This window comes from Numenius arquata, chromosome 6 (assembly GCF_964106895.1).
Source record: "Numenius arquata chromosome 6, bNumArq3.hap1.1, whole genome shotgun sequence".
Classification (NCBI taxonomy): Eukaryota; Metazoa; Chordata; class Aves; order Charadriiformes; family Scolopacidae; genus Numenius; species Numenius arquata.
Window position 1 is genome coordinate 24728403 of NC_133581.1, and position 14995 is coordinate 24743397.

The following is a 14995-nucleotide window of genomic DNA, read 5'->3' on the forward strand; positions in this document are numbered from 1 at the left end:
AATAAATTTATAGAATTTCTCCAATGGGTTGGGGCATTAATGTTTTCCTACACGCAACACATAAATGGAAAAAAAACACATTCAGAGGCTAAATTAAACCAAAGTTTTACTAAAGAGGCCTATCTGTTGTAGATTTAGATGAGTCCTTAGGTTCTAGGCTAACATGAATGATTGTAGAAATAAAGTCACTTCACTGAAATTCATACACTGCTGCAAATGCAATCAGAAAAAAAAAAAAAAAAAAGAACAAAACCAACAGCTGTTTTCACAGAAAATTTGCCTAGTTATATTCTTCAAAATTAGTTTATCCTTCAAAAAAAAGTGTTGCATCACTTTTGTTTTTCACCAAGAAAACCCAAAAAACAAAAAACAAAACAACTTAAAAACAGAAACATTCTGCATGGTTTCCAAACTCTATTGAAAAATGAGGACTGTAAAAAAACAAAAAGGCTATAGCAATAACTGGTAGTAATCCAGTAATCAAATTTGAGATTTCAGGACAGACTGCACAGGTACCAGACTGCAGACCCCACATCACCTTTTCAGGAAGAAATGCCAGTGAAGGAATCTGCTGTGGCTAAAACAGACAATTTAAAAAGCAAACCAGTGAAGAATTTTAAGAAGTAGCGAGTGCAGTTTAGCAGAGAAACTTCAGGCTTTGGGCCCAGGAGACATACAACACAACCCTCTGGAAGGTAGAGTCCAGCCACCAGCAGACACTGGCACCAGTGTCGCCTACAACCCATAGAAGTCTAAGGTAGGTAGCACCTGTCAGGATGCAGGGGAAAAAAGCTAAATTGGCACACAATAACTAAAGTTTAAAGGAGAAATTTTGCAGTTAGCTTTAATCTACATTTCCCTGGTTGCAGTATTAAAATATTTTTACCACCTTCAACTTACAGATATATTTGTCTTGGGTGAAATTATTCAATGTTGCCTCCTAATTACAGAAATATCCATCTCATTACATCTCACCATAGGAATTAAAAGGGCAGTGTCTTTATTTATTCATTGAATTATTTAGCTAATTGGAGTATCAAATTGCAATCCAGGAATACTGCAAACATTGATTTCAGCTGGATTTGGTTTTGCTTTGCTAGCTGTCCTGCTTTATACTTAGTTTAGTAACTGTTACTGAAAGTGGCTGAACTTTGGTAAAATACTCTCACTTTACCTCTGGTGAAACCAAGAGAAGCTCTGAGGACTTGGATACATTACTAGTCTCTCAGCCTGCAAGTCTGTCCATCAGTGCCTGCTGTACGGTGCTAGGTCTCACCTCGGGACCCAGAGCTCTGTTACTCTCACTTCTCTAAGGAGGAGAGAGAGGAACTGCTCCATCCCTGCAACAAAGAGGAGTTGTATCCCTGGCCGTAGCTCTCTGCTCAACTAAGCTGTGTGAATTCCCAAAGCAGTAACATGATCTGCTGAGGCACAATGCTGGCAGTAACACTTGTGTTAATACACTCGATGCTACAACTCCATCCTCCAGTCCATAGTATACCAGCTGGATGACAAAGACCCAGCCAAGTGTTGCTCATCCCATTTTTGAAGGATCCATAACAACACTAAGAGCTTGCATTTTCCTAGCTTTTCTCTGCCAGGAGAGAGCCCCAGATGAAGGAATACTGTTATCACAGATCATCCATGAGCAGTTTGATAGACAGACTTTCCCTCACAAGAGCTACAGATAATGTAGGTATTAATGCTACCATGTAAAAAAATAAAAAAATAAAAAAACCACAACCCACAGGTGGTCTCAAAATGGAAAGGAAAAAGGAAAAAGAAAGATGAATGCCCTGGAGACATATACAACTGTTTAATGGTGGGACTAGCCAAGAAGTTGACTGCAAAAAATCAAAGATCCATAACCAGGAGGAGACCTGAAGAAATATAGGCCTGAAGAGTGGTTCTGGTCCCCAGAGAGCGTATGGCAGAGAGGGAAACACTGAGATGGAGAACTGCATGCAGATTTTCGCTGTTTTGCCTCAATCCACTTCAATTTGTGCTTTATAAAGTTAGAGAATATCTGTACTAGAAATCTTATGCAGCACATGTATCACCTCTGAGATACCTTTGCAATAATAAAACTTAAAGGTGCACTCAAGTTACTGGAAAGTTTGTGGGATCTTATAAAAAGTTTAGAGTCTAGTGTAACTGGACTGTGAAGGGCCAGATCTCGGAAGAGAGTGATGGGCTGAAGATCTTTATACTTTCATTGTATCTAGAGACCCAACGGTAAAGCCAAGGTCTGCATTAGTTCCATCTAAGTGAGCAAAATGCTCTTGAATACAGATTTCAAATTATAATCGCATTGTTAATGTTGACTTTTAATTGCCACTAAGAACTGAATTTTAAGAAAGGGCAAAAATATATAATCCGTGGTTTGCAGAGGTAACATCCTCCCTATATAACAAACATCCCAGTGCTCAGGTACCTCTCACCCCCAAAGCTGCTGAGGCTGCTCGCTTGCCCCTCACCTCCTTCCCTGTGTGTCAGCCAACCCACTCCCGAGCACTCCCCATTGCAGCATCTCCGCCAGAGATGCTGAGCAGAGTTATCCTGCACAGGCCAATAGGTGCTAAGATGCTGAGAGCAGTAATTCTTCCATGTTTTTCATACCCACAGGTCACTTGCCACACACATCTCAGCTGGATATTTTTCAGTTCCAATCCTCTGTTCCCATTTAAAAACAATCCAGTAAATGGCTTAGTTACAGTACTGCTCATATTCATGAAATTGATATGCAGAAAACTATGAATTAACAGCCCTTATCCAAACTCCAGTAGTCTATGACTATCCTAATCTGTGGTGATCAATTAACTTCAGAGGACTTTTTAACACTGCCTTCAAAATGCCAGAAAGATAAGCAGATGCTTAATGGTCCTAAACATGCAGATGATTTAGAAGAGTCACGAGTCTTAGAAAGAAAACAGTGAAGCATTCACCAAAAAAGTGTAGCTATTACATTTTTTAAAAATCTGTCGCTATATAGTATTTTTAATTTCATTTTAGAAAGACTCTCTCAAGTGTTGAAGTAATTTGACTACCCATTAGCTGTCTCTTAAGCTTGTAATCGAATTCTAACCATAAAATATGATTATATGCTGTATGAAGTTCATCGGACCAATTTCAAAGTGCCAGAAATAACCTTTAGCATGATTTAAATAGCACCAGCCTGAACCTTTGCAGGCAGTGCCATTGGCTTTCAAATATGTTCAGAATAGTTCAGAAGCAGCATCCCTTAATGTATTTTTTTTATTACCATGGAGGGAAGTCATAGCAATAGTTATTTTGAACTGAGGACGGTTTGCTGCATTATTCTCTTATTCTAGCCAGAGTAAGGGACTCCATTTGAAATGTATTCTTTCAAAAAAATATTCATTTCTGACCAAAAAAAAACTTAAAATGAACAGCTTTTCACACTGATATTGATAGATAAGCATGAGCTATTTCTTATCTGCAAGCAATCATCTCTGGTTTAGATTTGTACCTGACATATGAGAAGGAAAGTAATTTGTTGAGTTTCAGAATAGCGTATGTGGGAATTCAGGGGTAGTTTAACACACGAAAGGTGCACACAGTATTACTGCAACTGCTGTCTAGATACCTACAAAATTCCATTAACAATTTCCATCCATGGATTTCATTTCTTAATTTATTTATTAATTTTCTGAAGTAAGGACATGCTAGCCACAGCTTGAGTCTAGAAAACAAGGCATAAAGAGAGACTCAAATAAGGTCAACCTGTGGAATTAAACCATCTCTAAAGTCCCAAGTCAATCGCTATAACTGCAAGATTGTCAATAACAGCCCACATTTCAGGTCACTGTGATTATTACACTTGGTTCCCTCTCTTGCAATGATGCTTTTCAGTGATGGATCTCGTGCAGAAGTTTTGACTGCTTCATACCCAGCTGCCTATGTAGCTCTTCTACAAAACCAGACTGCTTCCTAATGTGCGTTCAGTGAACAGGAGGAGACATGCAAGCAAGTTCTTGATCTGTTGAACAGCCTGGAGCTTAGTGCAGCCCATTCTTTCAAGCACAATTTAGACAAGACAGCCTTGCTGTTAAAATAGATACTAAGAGTCTTCATGCAAGAGCAGGATATGGGTAAGCATACATACATAGACCCCACTAGCCGTACTTATTTACTGTAAGCATGGCTTTACATCTGGTGTTAAGCATGTAAATGGGGCTCCCATCTTTAAAAAAATGTGTCTCAGAGTAGAAATATCTTTATGTTATTACTAAAGAGAAGTTTCACTTACTGGTCTTGGTAAACTGTACTGATACATTTCTGGTCTGTATGTGGGTACCCACTGTACCCCCCCTCTAGGACGGGTCATGGTACCAGGAGCACTGGTCACAACCTCCGAGTAGGGCAAGTGTGGTGCTGAGCTGTATGCCTCCTGCCTGCTCTGTCCTCCGTGGCCTGCAGAGGCCAGGCTGAAAGCCTCTTCCAAGAGCATATGCATCTGCTGTCGAACCTCATCAATGGAGGGCTGAGAACTTAAAGTTGAGGTCTCCGAGTGGCCTTTGGCCTGACGGGACCTGGTGTAATTCCGAGGCTCGTTGACACGGTCAACATTTGTTTCTTCTATAATTTCAGGCTCAGTCTGTTGGATGGAATAAAAGCACGTATATGTAAAAAGCTTTACAAGACAGTATATGTGCTGCTTCACACAAAACATTCTCAAACACAGATGTAGCATATACAAAGTCAGCAATTGTGACAATATAGACGCATGACAAATATTGGAAAGGAGTGATATGATGCAGGCGAGTATAATAGCCTTTCATATCCTACATTGTTTGCTGTGAAAACTAGCAGGGACACTCTGTAGCAGATTAAATTGACAATGATTCACTTAAAAACAATTAGAATTAATGTTTAAATTCTTTTCTTAGTTGTTAGTATCAATGGGAGTACAACTGTGCCAGGAGGAGTATGGTTCCCTAAATAGTACCATCACTATGAAGGACCCCTTACAAGGGACCTCTTGTTACAGCAACAGGGACTGAAATTCTTTTGTCCATTCTCACACGTTAAGATTTCAGAAGTAAAGTTTAGGAGTTTTCCTGAACTTTCTTACCCAGTTAGGAATGTTAAAACAACACTACAAACTACGTCTTGTCTTTTGCAGAAAATATCCTGACCCAGCTCGGTCATCTTACCTAGCAGCCAAATAGTAATTACACAGAAATTTATCCAAAACTAATGTGGGAAAAGTGAACAAAACACATCCTCTAATGAGCAGATAGTACTTGTGCATCTTAACTTGAAGAGTTAACTGCTGGGGTAATTCTTTCTGTACATTTAAGTACAAACAGATATCACTCCCCAATTTTTTCACCTGTAACTCCAAAACAGAAAAAACCATCATATTATAAGAAATTGACAGTGAAATACCTAACTTCATTTATCTTCTGCAAGATTAGTTTTTCAGGCTAAGGTTTTTAAAAAATATGTTACACTGGCAATCTGAAAAAGCAATCAATTTCTAATTCTTTAAATATCATATAGAAGATAAACTCAACAAATAAGTGGGCATAAGGGTAACAGCTAAAAAAAAATAAGAAAGCAACTTGTTAATCTGTAAAAAAAAAAAATCTCGTGACTTGAAGCAAACATTGACTATTTGCTTCATTCATTTGATCATTTGGAATTGCTTATGAAAGACAAATTTCACGATTCATCCATGGGACTTTTTGCTAAATAATCTGTGAGGAAGAGGTTAGCAGGAGTCTGAGAAAGCTGTAACATTTAGAACAGCAAAGCAGATGTCAAAAAATGGTACAAGATGTAAGTCAATAAAAAAGAAAGGACACGAGATTCAGCATACAGACCAGCCCTTTTTCACCCATTTTCAGAGGTCAGATTTACAGAGGTGTTTAGTTGCACCACTGGTGAAATCCATATGAATTCCAGGCAAATACAGATATAAGTGCCTGCCTGTAGGTATCCTGGGAGACCAAGCCTGTCAGACGCTCAACACAGCTCTGAGGAACCTCAAACTGGAGTGAGGGAAAACAGCCCACGCTGCACGCTGAGGCTTGGAAACTAAATTTCAATATCCTGTCCCATTTTCCCCGGCATTTTTCTGCTTTCAGACAGGAAATACATTCAGAGTTAGAAGAGGTGCACTGCAGTGAGTCTGCAGCACATCGGGCAAAAGGAATTTTATGTAACTTATCAGTAGAAAAAAGACTGCCACGGACAGCTCGCTCAACCACAACCTTAAAAGAAAGGTGAAAGCAAACTTGTGTGTGATGTGCACAGATCTCAGAGTTCATCATTACTTATAGATCATTTCAGAATCTGCATAAGCTCGTTAACCTACTTACAAGGTTTATAATAAATTTTCTTTAAAATATATTTTATATATACTTTACACAATACATGAAAATACATTTTAAAAATCTTCTGCTAACTACTTATGGCATATTAATTTTGAAGTAATAGCAAGAGACCATGCCTGTTCCCAGAATATTTTCAACATTCATTTCAGGAAGATACCACCTATGGAAAACTACCTTATATTAGCATATTAAAAAACCCTCTTGCTTGCTATTTAGAATACTGAGGGAGCCTGGCTTGACAATGTTTTTATGATCTAAGAAAGCTCCAATAATAAAGGAAACATTTAAGTGGGGTTAAAAAAAATTAAAAATATATCTTTTTGCAAAATGTAAAATCTATTTTAACAGCTTATACCGTTATTTTTCTAGGCTACAGCGATGTATTCTAATGCTTCAGAAAGCAGTGAAGCAGTCATCCCACTTACATGGTGCAACATGACTCATGCAATCTGATGGGAAGTGTCCAAATGCAGGAAATCATTTAAGAAATCTGACACCTACAACATACCCTGAAGAATTCTGGAAAAGATTTAAGCTTCTCTGAAAACATCCCCTGACCTTGGTACGTTGCTTCACCTTGCTAAAAACACATCCCTGGCAGTTGAGAGAGTTGACAATTAAGCCCCACACAAAATGTATGTCATCTACAGTTTAGAGGATGAACAACCACCGGCTGAACTTCCTTATTTCCCAGAATGGATTAGACCTTTTCCAGGGACTAATCTTCAGGGATAGCTGGCAAAGGATTGAAAATTTCTACATTACCCCAGTGTGAGTAGTTTTATCCTCATTCTGCATGCACACAGTGTCAACTTGCACCCAGTGTATGTTCAGACTGCACAGGACAACTAACGTCACCTTGTGTTGGCCACATGAGTTCCTTGGACCATAAACCAGCATCTCCTCTGGCTGATTTTGACATTTACCTATTCAAATCTCTCCCAGTTCTGATGTAGTAAGAGGACAATATCTGCTCCTACAGGATTTCCACAAACACTGACATATGGATTTAAGTGAAATTCCCAGAAATGTCCATTCTTCTGAATCAAGAGAGCAGCATCAGAGGTAAAGAACAGAGGATTTTAATTGCAATGAAAATAAGCTCAGTATCATTTAAGTGGCTGCATACTTAGAAGAACGACCTAATTTCAAAATGGAATACTTTGGCAAATAATGAGTTTCAGGGCAAATGTTTTGTTTGCTTTTCAGACTGTAAAATGATGTACAGCTATAAAGTATTTGGAAGAGTCTGTGCTCGGAGTATCCTGAGCCTTGTACAGAACATAAAATTCTGTAACATTAAATACCCAATGGCACTCTGGCTTGTAGCTTATCAATAGTTTCCTGGGTTTAGGAGTAAATTAAGACTTTGCTGAGCAAATTTTACTGCATATATCTGATAAACTTACGTCATATCCACTGTTACGGATTCCACGTCTAGGTCTTTCTCGAGTCACAAGAAGGTCCATCTCAGTTTCTCCTGGGCTAGGACTGTTCAAAGACTGCCTACTTCTGTATACCGAGTTCTTCATTGGTTGCCTGGAAAACACAAAACGAGAAAACAGTAAAATAAAAAGCAACAAAAAAAAAAAAAGACAGGCAGCAGTTTTCAATACTTACCTTTATTCTATAATGATGAGGGTCACAAAAAAGCCACTTTATTATAGGCTATTCTTTCTATGTATACGGAAGTGCTAGAAATCAATAATGTTATTAAGATATCATTAATTTTGTTTACTGTTAAAGAAAATAAAGCTATGCAAAAGACATGGACGTCATATGTGGGAGCTTATTAGATGAAGCACGTCCCAAGAAGATACCAGAACCCTTTTAACCTCAGCTGATATGATTCAAATTCATAAAAAATAAATAGGTGCTAGTATAAAAAAAATAATATACATTGAGATTGGGAGCAGATATTTTGGCTGCTGGTACTGAGCAACGAGAGAAAAGAGGAATAACTCTCCACTGAAACAAACACCCAGCAAAGTGAATGGGAAGAGTGGCAGGAGTGGGAGGAACTGCCTGCAAGAGGCTGTTTTTAAATAGCCAGTTGGTAACTGGCCACAATTTTATCAGAGAGCTGCTCTCTTTGGGATTAAATCACTTCCAGCATAGCTCTGAGCAGCGCTGGGGCATCCCTAGGCATTGAGCTTTCACCACTGAGTGCTCAGAAGCAAGGGAACAGCATATAACTCCATACCCAAAATATACTGTAATCTTTCCAACACAACCATTTCTTTCCTTGTTATTGGTTATACAAACCCAAACATAGCATTTCTCTGTAAGATACAAAACATAGCTGTACTTAAACTCTTCAGGAGTGGTTGCCAAATGGTGGTACAGGAACTTCATGCTTCATCAAGCTGCACCTTTTAAGGAGGCTACATCCAACCCAAAAAAGTTTAGGAAATGCTGTTCTCATAATGTGTCTGGCAGTTAGTCATTTTCTTGAAGAGCTAAAAAGCAGAAAGTTGAAAGGGGACCATTGAAGCGAGAAGGCTTTGGTGACTTTTCCATCATTCTCCTATGCTTGCCAGGTAAGGTGAGAGAAAACGCAATCCTGTGCTAATACTTGATTGAAGGGCAAAAAATGCTTGCATTAAAGTGAGCCTGTGGCTGGGAGCTCCATTTCAGTTAATAAGCCGGGTAAAAATAAGGACTCCAGAGTTTTAAGTGTTTGGAACTGCCTGAACTGATTACAAAGAAATTTACTACAATATTTGAGAAATTGAAAAGCCTAGGACCATGACATAAGACGAAACCATGTTACGTAGCCCCTGTTCCATTCAACAATTACAAAGACTTTATGGTTTAAACTCTCAAGAACCATCAAGGTAATGAAGACAACACAGTTCAAATGAACTCGCTGATAAGAAGAAATAATTTTTCAGATATTACAGATTTGGTTAACAGAACTTTTTACCATGACAGACTAGAGCAGCAGAAACTGTTTTGCAGAAATCCAGAAAGGCAGACATTTACACGATCAGATAGGATAAAAGGTAGGGGAAAAAAAAAAGTATCAATTTCACACTTGTGATTAAACTAAGTACTCAAGCGTGTACTTGATTTTAAGGCAACGTTCAAAAACTTCCATGTGACTTTTAATCACAAATCTCCATGCGCATGTTTGAAATTCCCAAATGCACTTCCAAAGCAGAAGGCAAGCAGAGGTTTTGGAATTAATTTCCCATATAAATATAATATTGAATAAATTAAAGTGCCTTATCTTGTTTCTTCCAAAACTATACTGTCGGTACTTGCAGAAAACATGGGGAACTAGGTTATGCTAAAGCTAATCAGATCTGACAATCTTTATGTTTCTATATTAAAGGTCTCTAAAATTTCATACATGTTTTACAATAGGTCCATAAATACTTAGTTGATGCAGTTGTGATATATTTTCTAAGGGATTCAAATATACAGCTCTCTAATACATGCAGATTCTTGACCTGATTACAAACTATTAAAGAAAACCCCAGAATAGTGCATATCACCATTAGGCTCTTAAAAATTGCCTTGAGATTGCCAATTAGCTCATTTAAGAAAGTTTTACTAATGAGAAAGGAGGTATCACCACTAACAACTGGCATTCAAATGGGTTAGCAAGTGCCTTCTGGGAACACAACTGGAACATTTTAAAACATGAATTTTATGGTACAGCAGAAGACTGGGGTACTAAGAGCAAAAAGCTGTTTGTTCATGAACAAATCAAATTATTTAGTGGCGATGTTTGTAAATCACTTTTAAATGCAATTTAAAACAAATCCAAAATGTAAAGGTGATCTTGAATAACGTCATCAACTGAATATTTATTTTCTGGTATATTTTGGAAATGCTATAATAATGTGATTTAAGTTAGTAGAATATACACGAAACAGAAAAGAGTGTAACAGATCTTTTCCCTAGAAACTTTGAAATCTTTGACTTACTCCTAAGTGATATTGCTAAAAAAAAAAAAAAATTCAATTTTTCAGCTTTTAATTGCTGGAAATACAATAATAGAAACGATGGTACAAACCAGAAAAAGTTAAAAATCAAATCTTTTCAATTTTATGTTAACCTAGACTGATTTAAAAGTAATTTTATTTCATTACAGAAATACAATTGTATTGATTCTTTTATCAATAACCGAAACACATATTACCTTGCAGTATTATTCAAGATTTTCCTCCAGCAATATGCCTTTCTAGCCATATTATTTTTAATTAGAAAAATGAAGACAGTAATGCTGTCATGTGCACTGCAGCATATCAAGTTCAGTTCCAGGTCTTAGTTTGGAAATTTTAGCATAGACTTTGGAATTGGTTTGTTTGCAAACATCTGCAACACCTGTGAAGTTCTCTAAATGCTTTGTGTCTTTACAGAAAGTACATCAGAAATGGTTCTTCCCTCTTCCTATGTAGGGATATAGACTATATATTTAACAAGTAAATCCAGTAGACAGCCTTTTGTGGTTCAGCTACAGAATGAAATCATTCCTCTACAGCAGTATACCTGCCTCCAAGCAGTTTACATCATGCCAGTGATCACTATCTCAAATAGACTATGACAGCTTTACACAACAAATTAGAAAGCACACAGAAAAAAAATGTATTCCAGGACTTTTCAGCACATTGGCACATGAACAAACAAACATCAGTATATTTAACAAAAAGCAGATGGTTAGCATTAAAGCTTCATGTGTAATCTTTTTTAAACATTTCCTACATGGCATGTGACACATAATAAATATCCGAAGTAATGCTTCAGTCCATGACTATATGTACAACACACAGTCATATCAATGTTTCTACTGTTTCATTTATGTCTTCTGGACAGGCTGTGCAGACAGAGCGGGACTCCTGTGTACTGAGGGTTCAGTATCTTACCTTTTCAGTGCATTTGGAACAATTTATTCCTCCTTTACTGGAAAACCGCACAAGGAAATGATGCCCCAGACCCTCCAGCAAGGACATAATATACAGTTAAGTCAGCATCTTTTTTCTTCATTGACCACTGCAACCATGGGAAGTGGCCCATATCAAGGGCAGTATCCCTCAGTCATTTAACTCTAGACCTACAGAAGTTCATTTGATCATAGTTTTTGCCCAGGTTTTAAGTCAACACGGTTTTTATAATTCCCATTACAGTCTTTTTCATCTCTGTGCCTCAAGGGTAATTGCTAAAGTTGCACTGAGTGCAAAGACTGTGTCATCACCAATGCTTTGATTGCAGTCATGATTTATGCTCATAAGAAAACTTTGGTCTTGAACTTTCCAGGAGATGGGACGCAAGATTTCCCCTCCAGGCATGAGACCATTTCCAGAGGAACTGTACTTCAGTATCCCTTTTTCTCTCATGGATCATCTGCTGCTGGTCCCTCATTGCAATAAGAACCAGAGCCCTTGTGGTGTGAGGTGCAACGGCAAACACACTCTCTTATAATCCTTCACACCTTCACCACCCCTAAGGAAGAGGAATCTACATACTGTGCCATTCCTGGGATAGGACTGGTGTAATCTCCTCTTTTCAATGTCTCAACTTGTGCTTCAGAGAGCACCAGCAGCAGAGCAGGTCCACCCACCCACAGTAGGCTTGGGCAGAACCAGCATGTACACTCCCCCCTCATTTCTAAAATGGGAAGATGAATATTACTGGTGTGCCATCTTCAAGAGACAGTGAAGTGTTAATCAAAGAGTAGTGCTGTTATACAATACACCAGCTTCACATCACAGATGATAAAATTTTTTACTTTCTCTGTTAAAGGCACAGGAAGTTCACCAATAACAGGTACACACACATCCATACAGACACCATTCCTGCAGGACTTACTGAAATACATGGACAATGTACTGGTTGTGTTATCTTATGCCTACTGCAATAGTTATATTCAGATAAAAATAATGACAAAATAACAATATCACTGAGCTTTGAAAAAGAATGAATTTAGATGCTAACTTCCAGCCTTAAGTCCACCTTCAGTATTACCAAAAAAATTACTACCACTTTTTCTATTTATCCTACTTGGAACATGACTCACAAGAACTTGCAATAGTCCTTTCCCTTATTTTTCTGTCTTTCCCTTACTTTCTTTTTAACCACATTGCAGTTTTAACAGATAACATACTTTCATAAATAATCATGGGTTATATGAATTTTCTGATTGAAGTAGGAGAGACCAGCTGACCATACAGCAAACAGTTGGCTCATCAAGAACAGCTCTTTGATTCCCTACAACCCCTGGACATCAACTTTCCTCCCAGATGAAGAACTGCATATAAAAAGTCTCACCTGTTCTTAGGCTCAGCAAACGGAGATGAGACATCTGCATCTGGATCCAAAATGTGGTCAAATTCTTTCTGGTTTTTTTCGTACATCCTTTTTCTCTCTGTCAGACCCTTGTTGTTATCAACCTGTGGGAAATCATAGTACCCCTTCCTCTTGGCTTTCAAGCGCAGCTTGTTGCGGTAATGTTCTATATCAGACTTCTGCTTCAAAGCCTTGTTCACCTAAAAGGCAAAAAGATGTTGAAAGGATGATACTGGGCTGGCTACTTCCAAACGGTATTGTTGGAGTGTGTTTGATGTACTGCTTGTGTCATTTTACAGAGCACTTTTTGTACCACACTGTGCCATCTGTAAGCAGCAAGGAACTGCAAGTGAACAGAGTTGCTGCATTTTTATGGCTTGCCAGATGGTTAAATAATTTTAGCCTAAAAACTATGTACCATCACAACAGTGACTCAGATACACCCACTGAAGAAAAACACCGATGATGTTAGCCAATTGTCGTGACCCAACACCATGCTTGCTTTTGGGCATCACGGGGAGAACTCACTGCTGAAAACTCTTCTAGGGTCCAGTTACTACAGAGACATTGCCCCTCGCTACACAAAACCTTAAATAAGTCACCACTGGTGGCTGAGGAAGAATTCTAGTGAAATATCATCTTATGTTCCTCTTATTTATATGCTTCCTTACAAATCTGTTACAGACCTGTGCCAGATACAGAATCCTTAAATAAATGGGTGTTCGATCTGACCTGGTACAGGTCAGGTCCCATGGATGCTCCTAAACATTGAGATTATTTCCCTCCTGCTTCAAATCATCAGTTACATGGAAATGAGCAATTTACTTGGGCTTTGTGCTTCCAGAGTCAAATTCTACCATCTTCTCACAAATCTCAAGAAGTGTATGTAACAAGAGAGCACCCAGCACCAGGACTGCCATCCTGTTGACTTACAGAAAATAGATGCCGAAATCTAAATAAGTCTTTCTCTGGGTTTGGAAACTACATGGTATGTCAGGGCTTAAAATACAAGTATGAAATGGGGCACGGCAGACTGCTTTAATCCAGGCCCACATGGGAAGCCTGATGACACTGTCTTTTACTGTGTCTCTGGCAGCAGCCCTCCCTGTTGCTTTTAAATAGCATCAGAGAGATTCTGCCTGATCTTTAAATGACTGTTGCAGTGTGAGTCTGCAAACAAGACACCTCTCTGGCTTGTCCTCATCATGTTGAACAACTATATAAAAGCCTCAGTCCTTTGTAAATGGACCAGTCTTGATTAAATCTACATAAAACCGTGAATAATCATACAAGTGTTGAAGGCAAAGCGTGATTTCTGGCCAGCGCCTGGATCGGACACTTGTGTCATCCCACTGTTCCCAGGAAACAACTGTGCACAGACTGGGATGCAGACCGAGCAAAGCCATGGTCCCGTTCCACCCCTTCTTGCTCTGAATGAGATGTATTGCTCAGTATAGAAATATCAGCCTGGGGCTCAGGTGATGTGTTCAGCCACAGAATTCATGTAGACAAAGATCCTATTCTGCTCTCTGCCTTTATTAGTCACGTTGTTAAAAGTAATATGATAGGAGAGAAGGATATTGAGAAGGTAGGAATATAGACAGTTGCATCTTCCAAGGTCACATGCGTTCACAGGTGCATTGCAAAAGAGCAGATCTTAAATACTCAGACCTCTGAGCCCACAATGCTAATGGGATTTTGTATAGCATCAGGGTGAAAAGCTCCTACCACTCCTCAGCTCTAACAGGCTTACAATTGTTCCACCTGTGGATGTAGCCAAGGAAACAACTGGAGACATTATGAGACAGTCCTTACCTCTCCGTTAATGATGGCAGATTCCTGGCTCCTATCTGATGCAGCGTGAACAGCAGGTAGTGCCACAGGTTTGATAGCTATCAGCTGTACTGATCCAGAAGAGGTGTCGAAGGGGTCAATGGCAGATTTGGCAATGTTATCAAAGAGAATGCCTCCTTCCTCTTCATCACTTATGGGCACTAGAGCACATCAAACTTGTTCAGCGTAAAGACACAGGCATTTTTACTGCATGTTCAAGGTGAAATTCAGCAAGCACATGCTTTAGATTAATGATGTGCTCAGTACACTCGAGGAGCAGACCTGGGAGACCTTACACTGGAAAATAATCCCAGTAGATTACAGACAACATTATGTATTCAAAAGATTATCTGGCACTCCCCCAAAGAAGGCTGATTTCCAATCTGCACTAGTAAGATGGAAAAAAAAAAAAAAAAGAAAAAAAGAATGACACAGAAAATTGTATGAAAATGACCATGAAATTCAAAGTACATCTTTTCCTAGGTTTCACATGGACACAATATGTG

General features: G+C 38.7%; 1 protein-coding gene across 1 annotated transcript in view; it reads right to left on the reverse strand.

Moving 5' to 3' along the window:
- Nucleotides 1–14995, reverse strand: part of KIAA1549L (KIAA1549 like) — a 71638-nt gene that overhangs the window by 10367 nt on the left and 46276 nt on the right. The window contains exons 15-18 of the mRNA XM_074148764.1: nucleotides 14472–14650; nucleotides 12639–12856; nucleotides 7772–7901; nucleotides 4271–4618 (exon numbers count right to left, since the gene is read on the reverse strand). Coding sequence (XP_074004865.1) covers nucleotides 4271–4618; nucleotides 7772–7901; nucleotides 12639–12856; nucleotides 14472–14650 — 875 coding nt within the window. The remainder of the gene's footprint in view (nucleotides 1–4270; nucleotides 4619–7771; nucleotides 7902–12638; nucleotides 12857–14471; nucleotides 14651–14995) is intronic.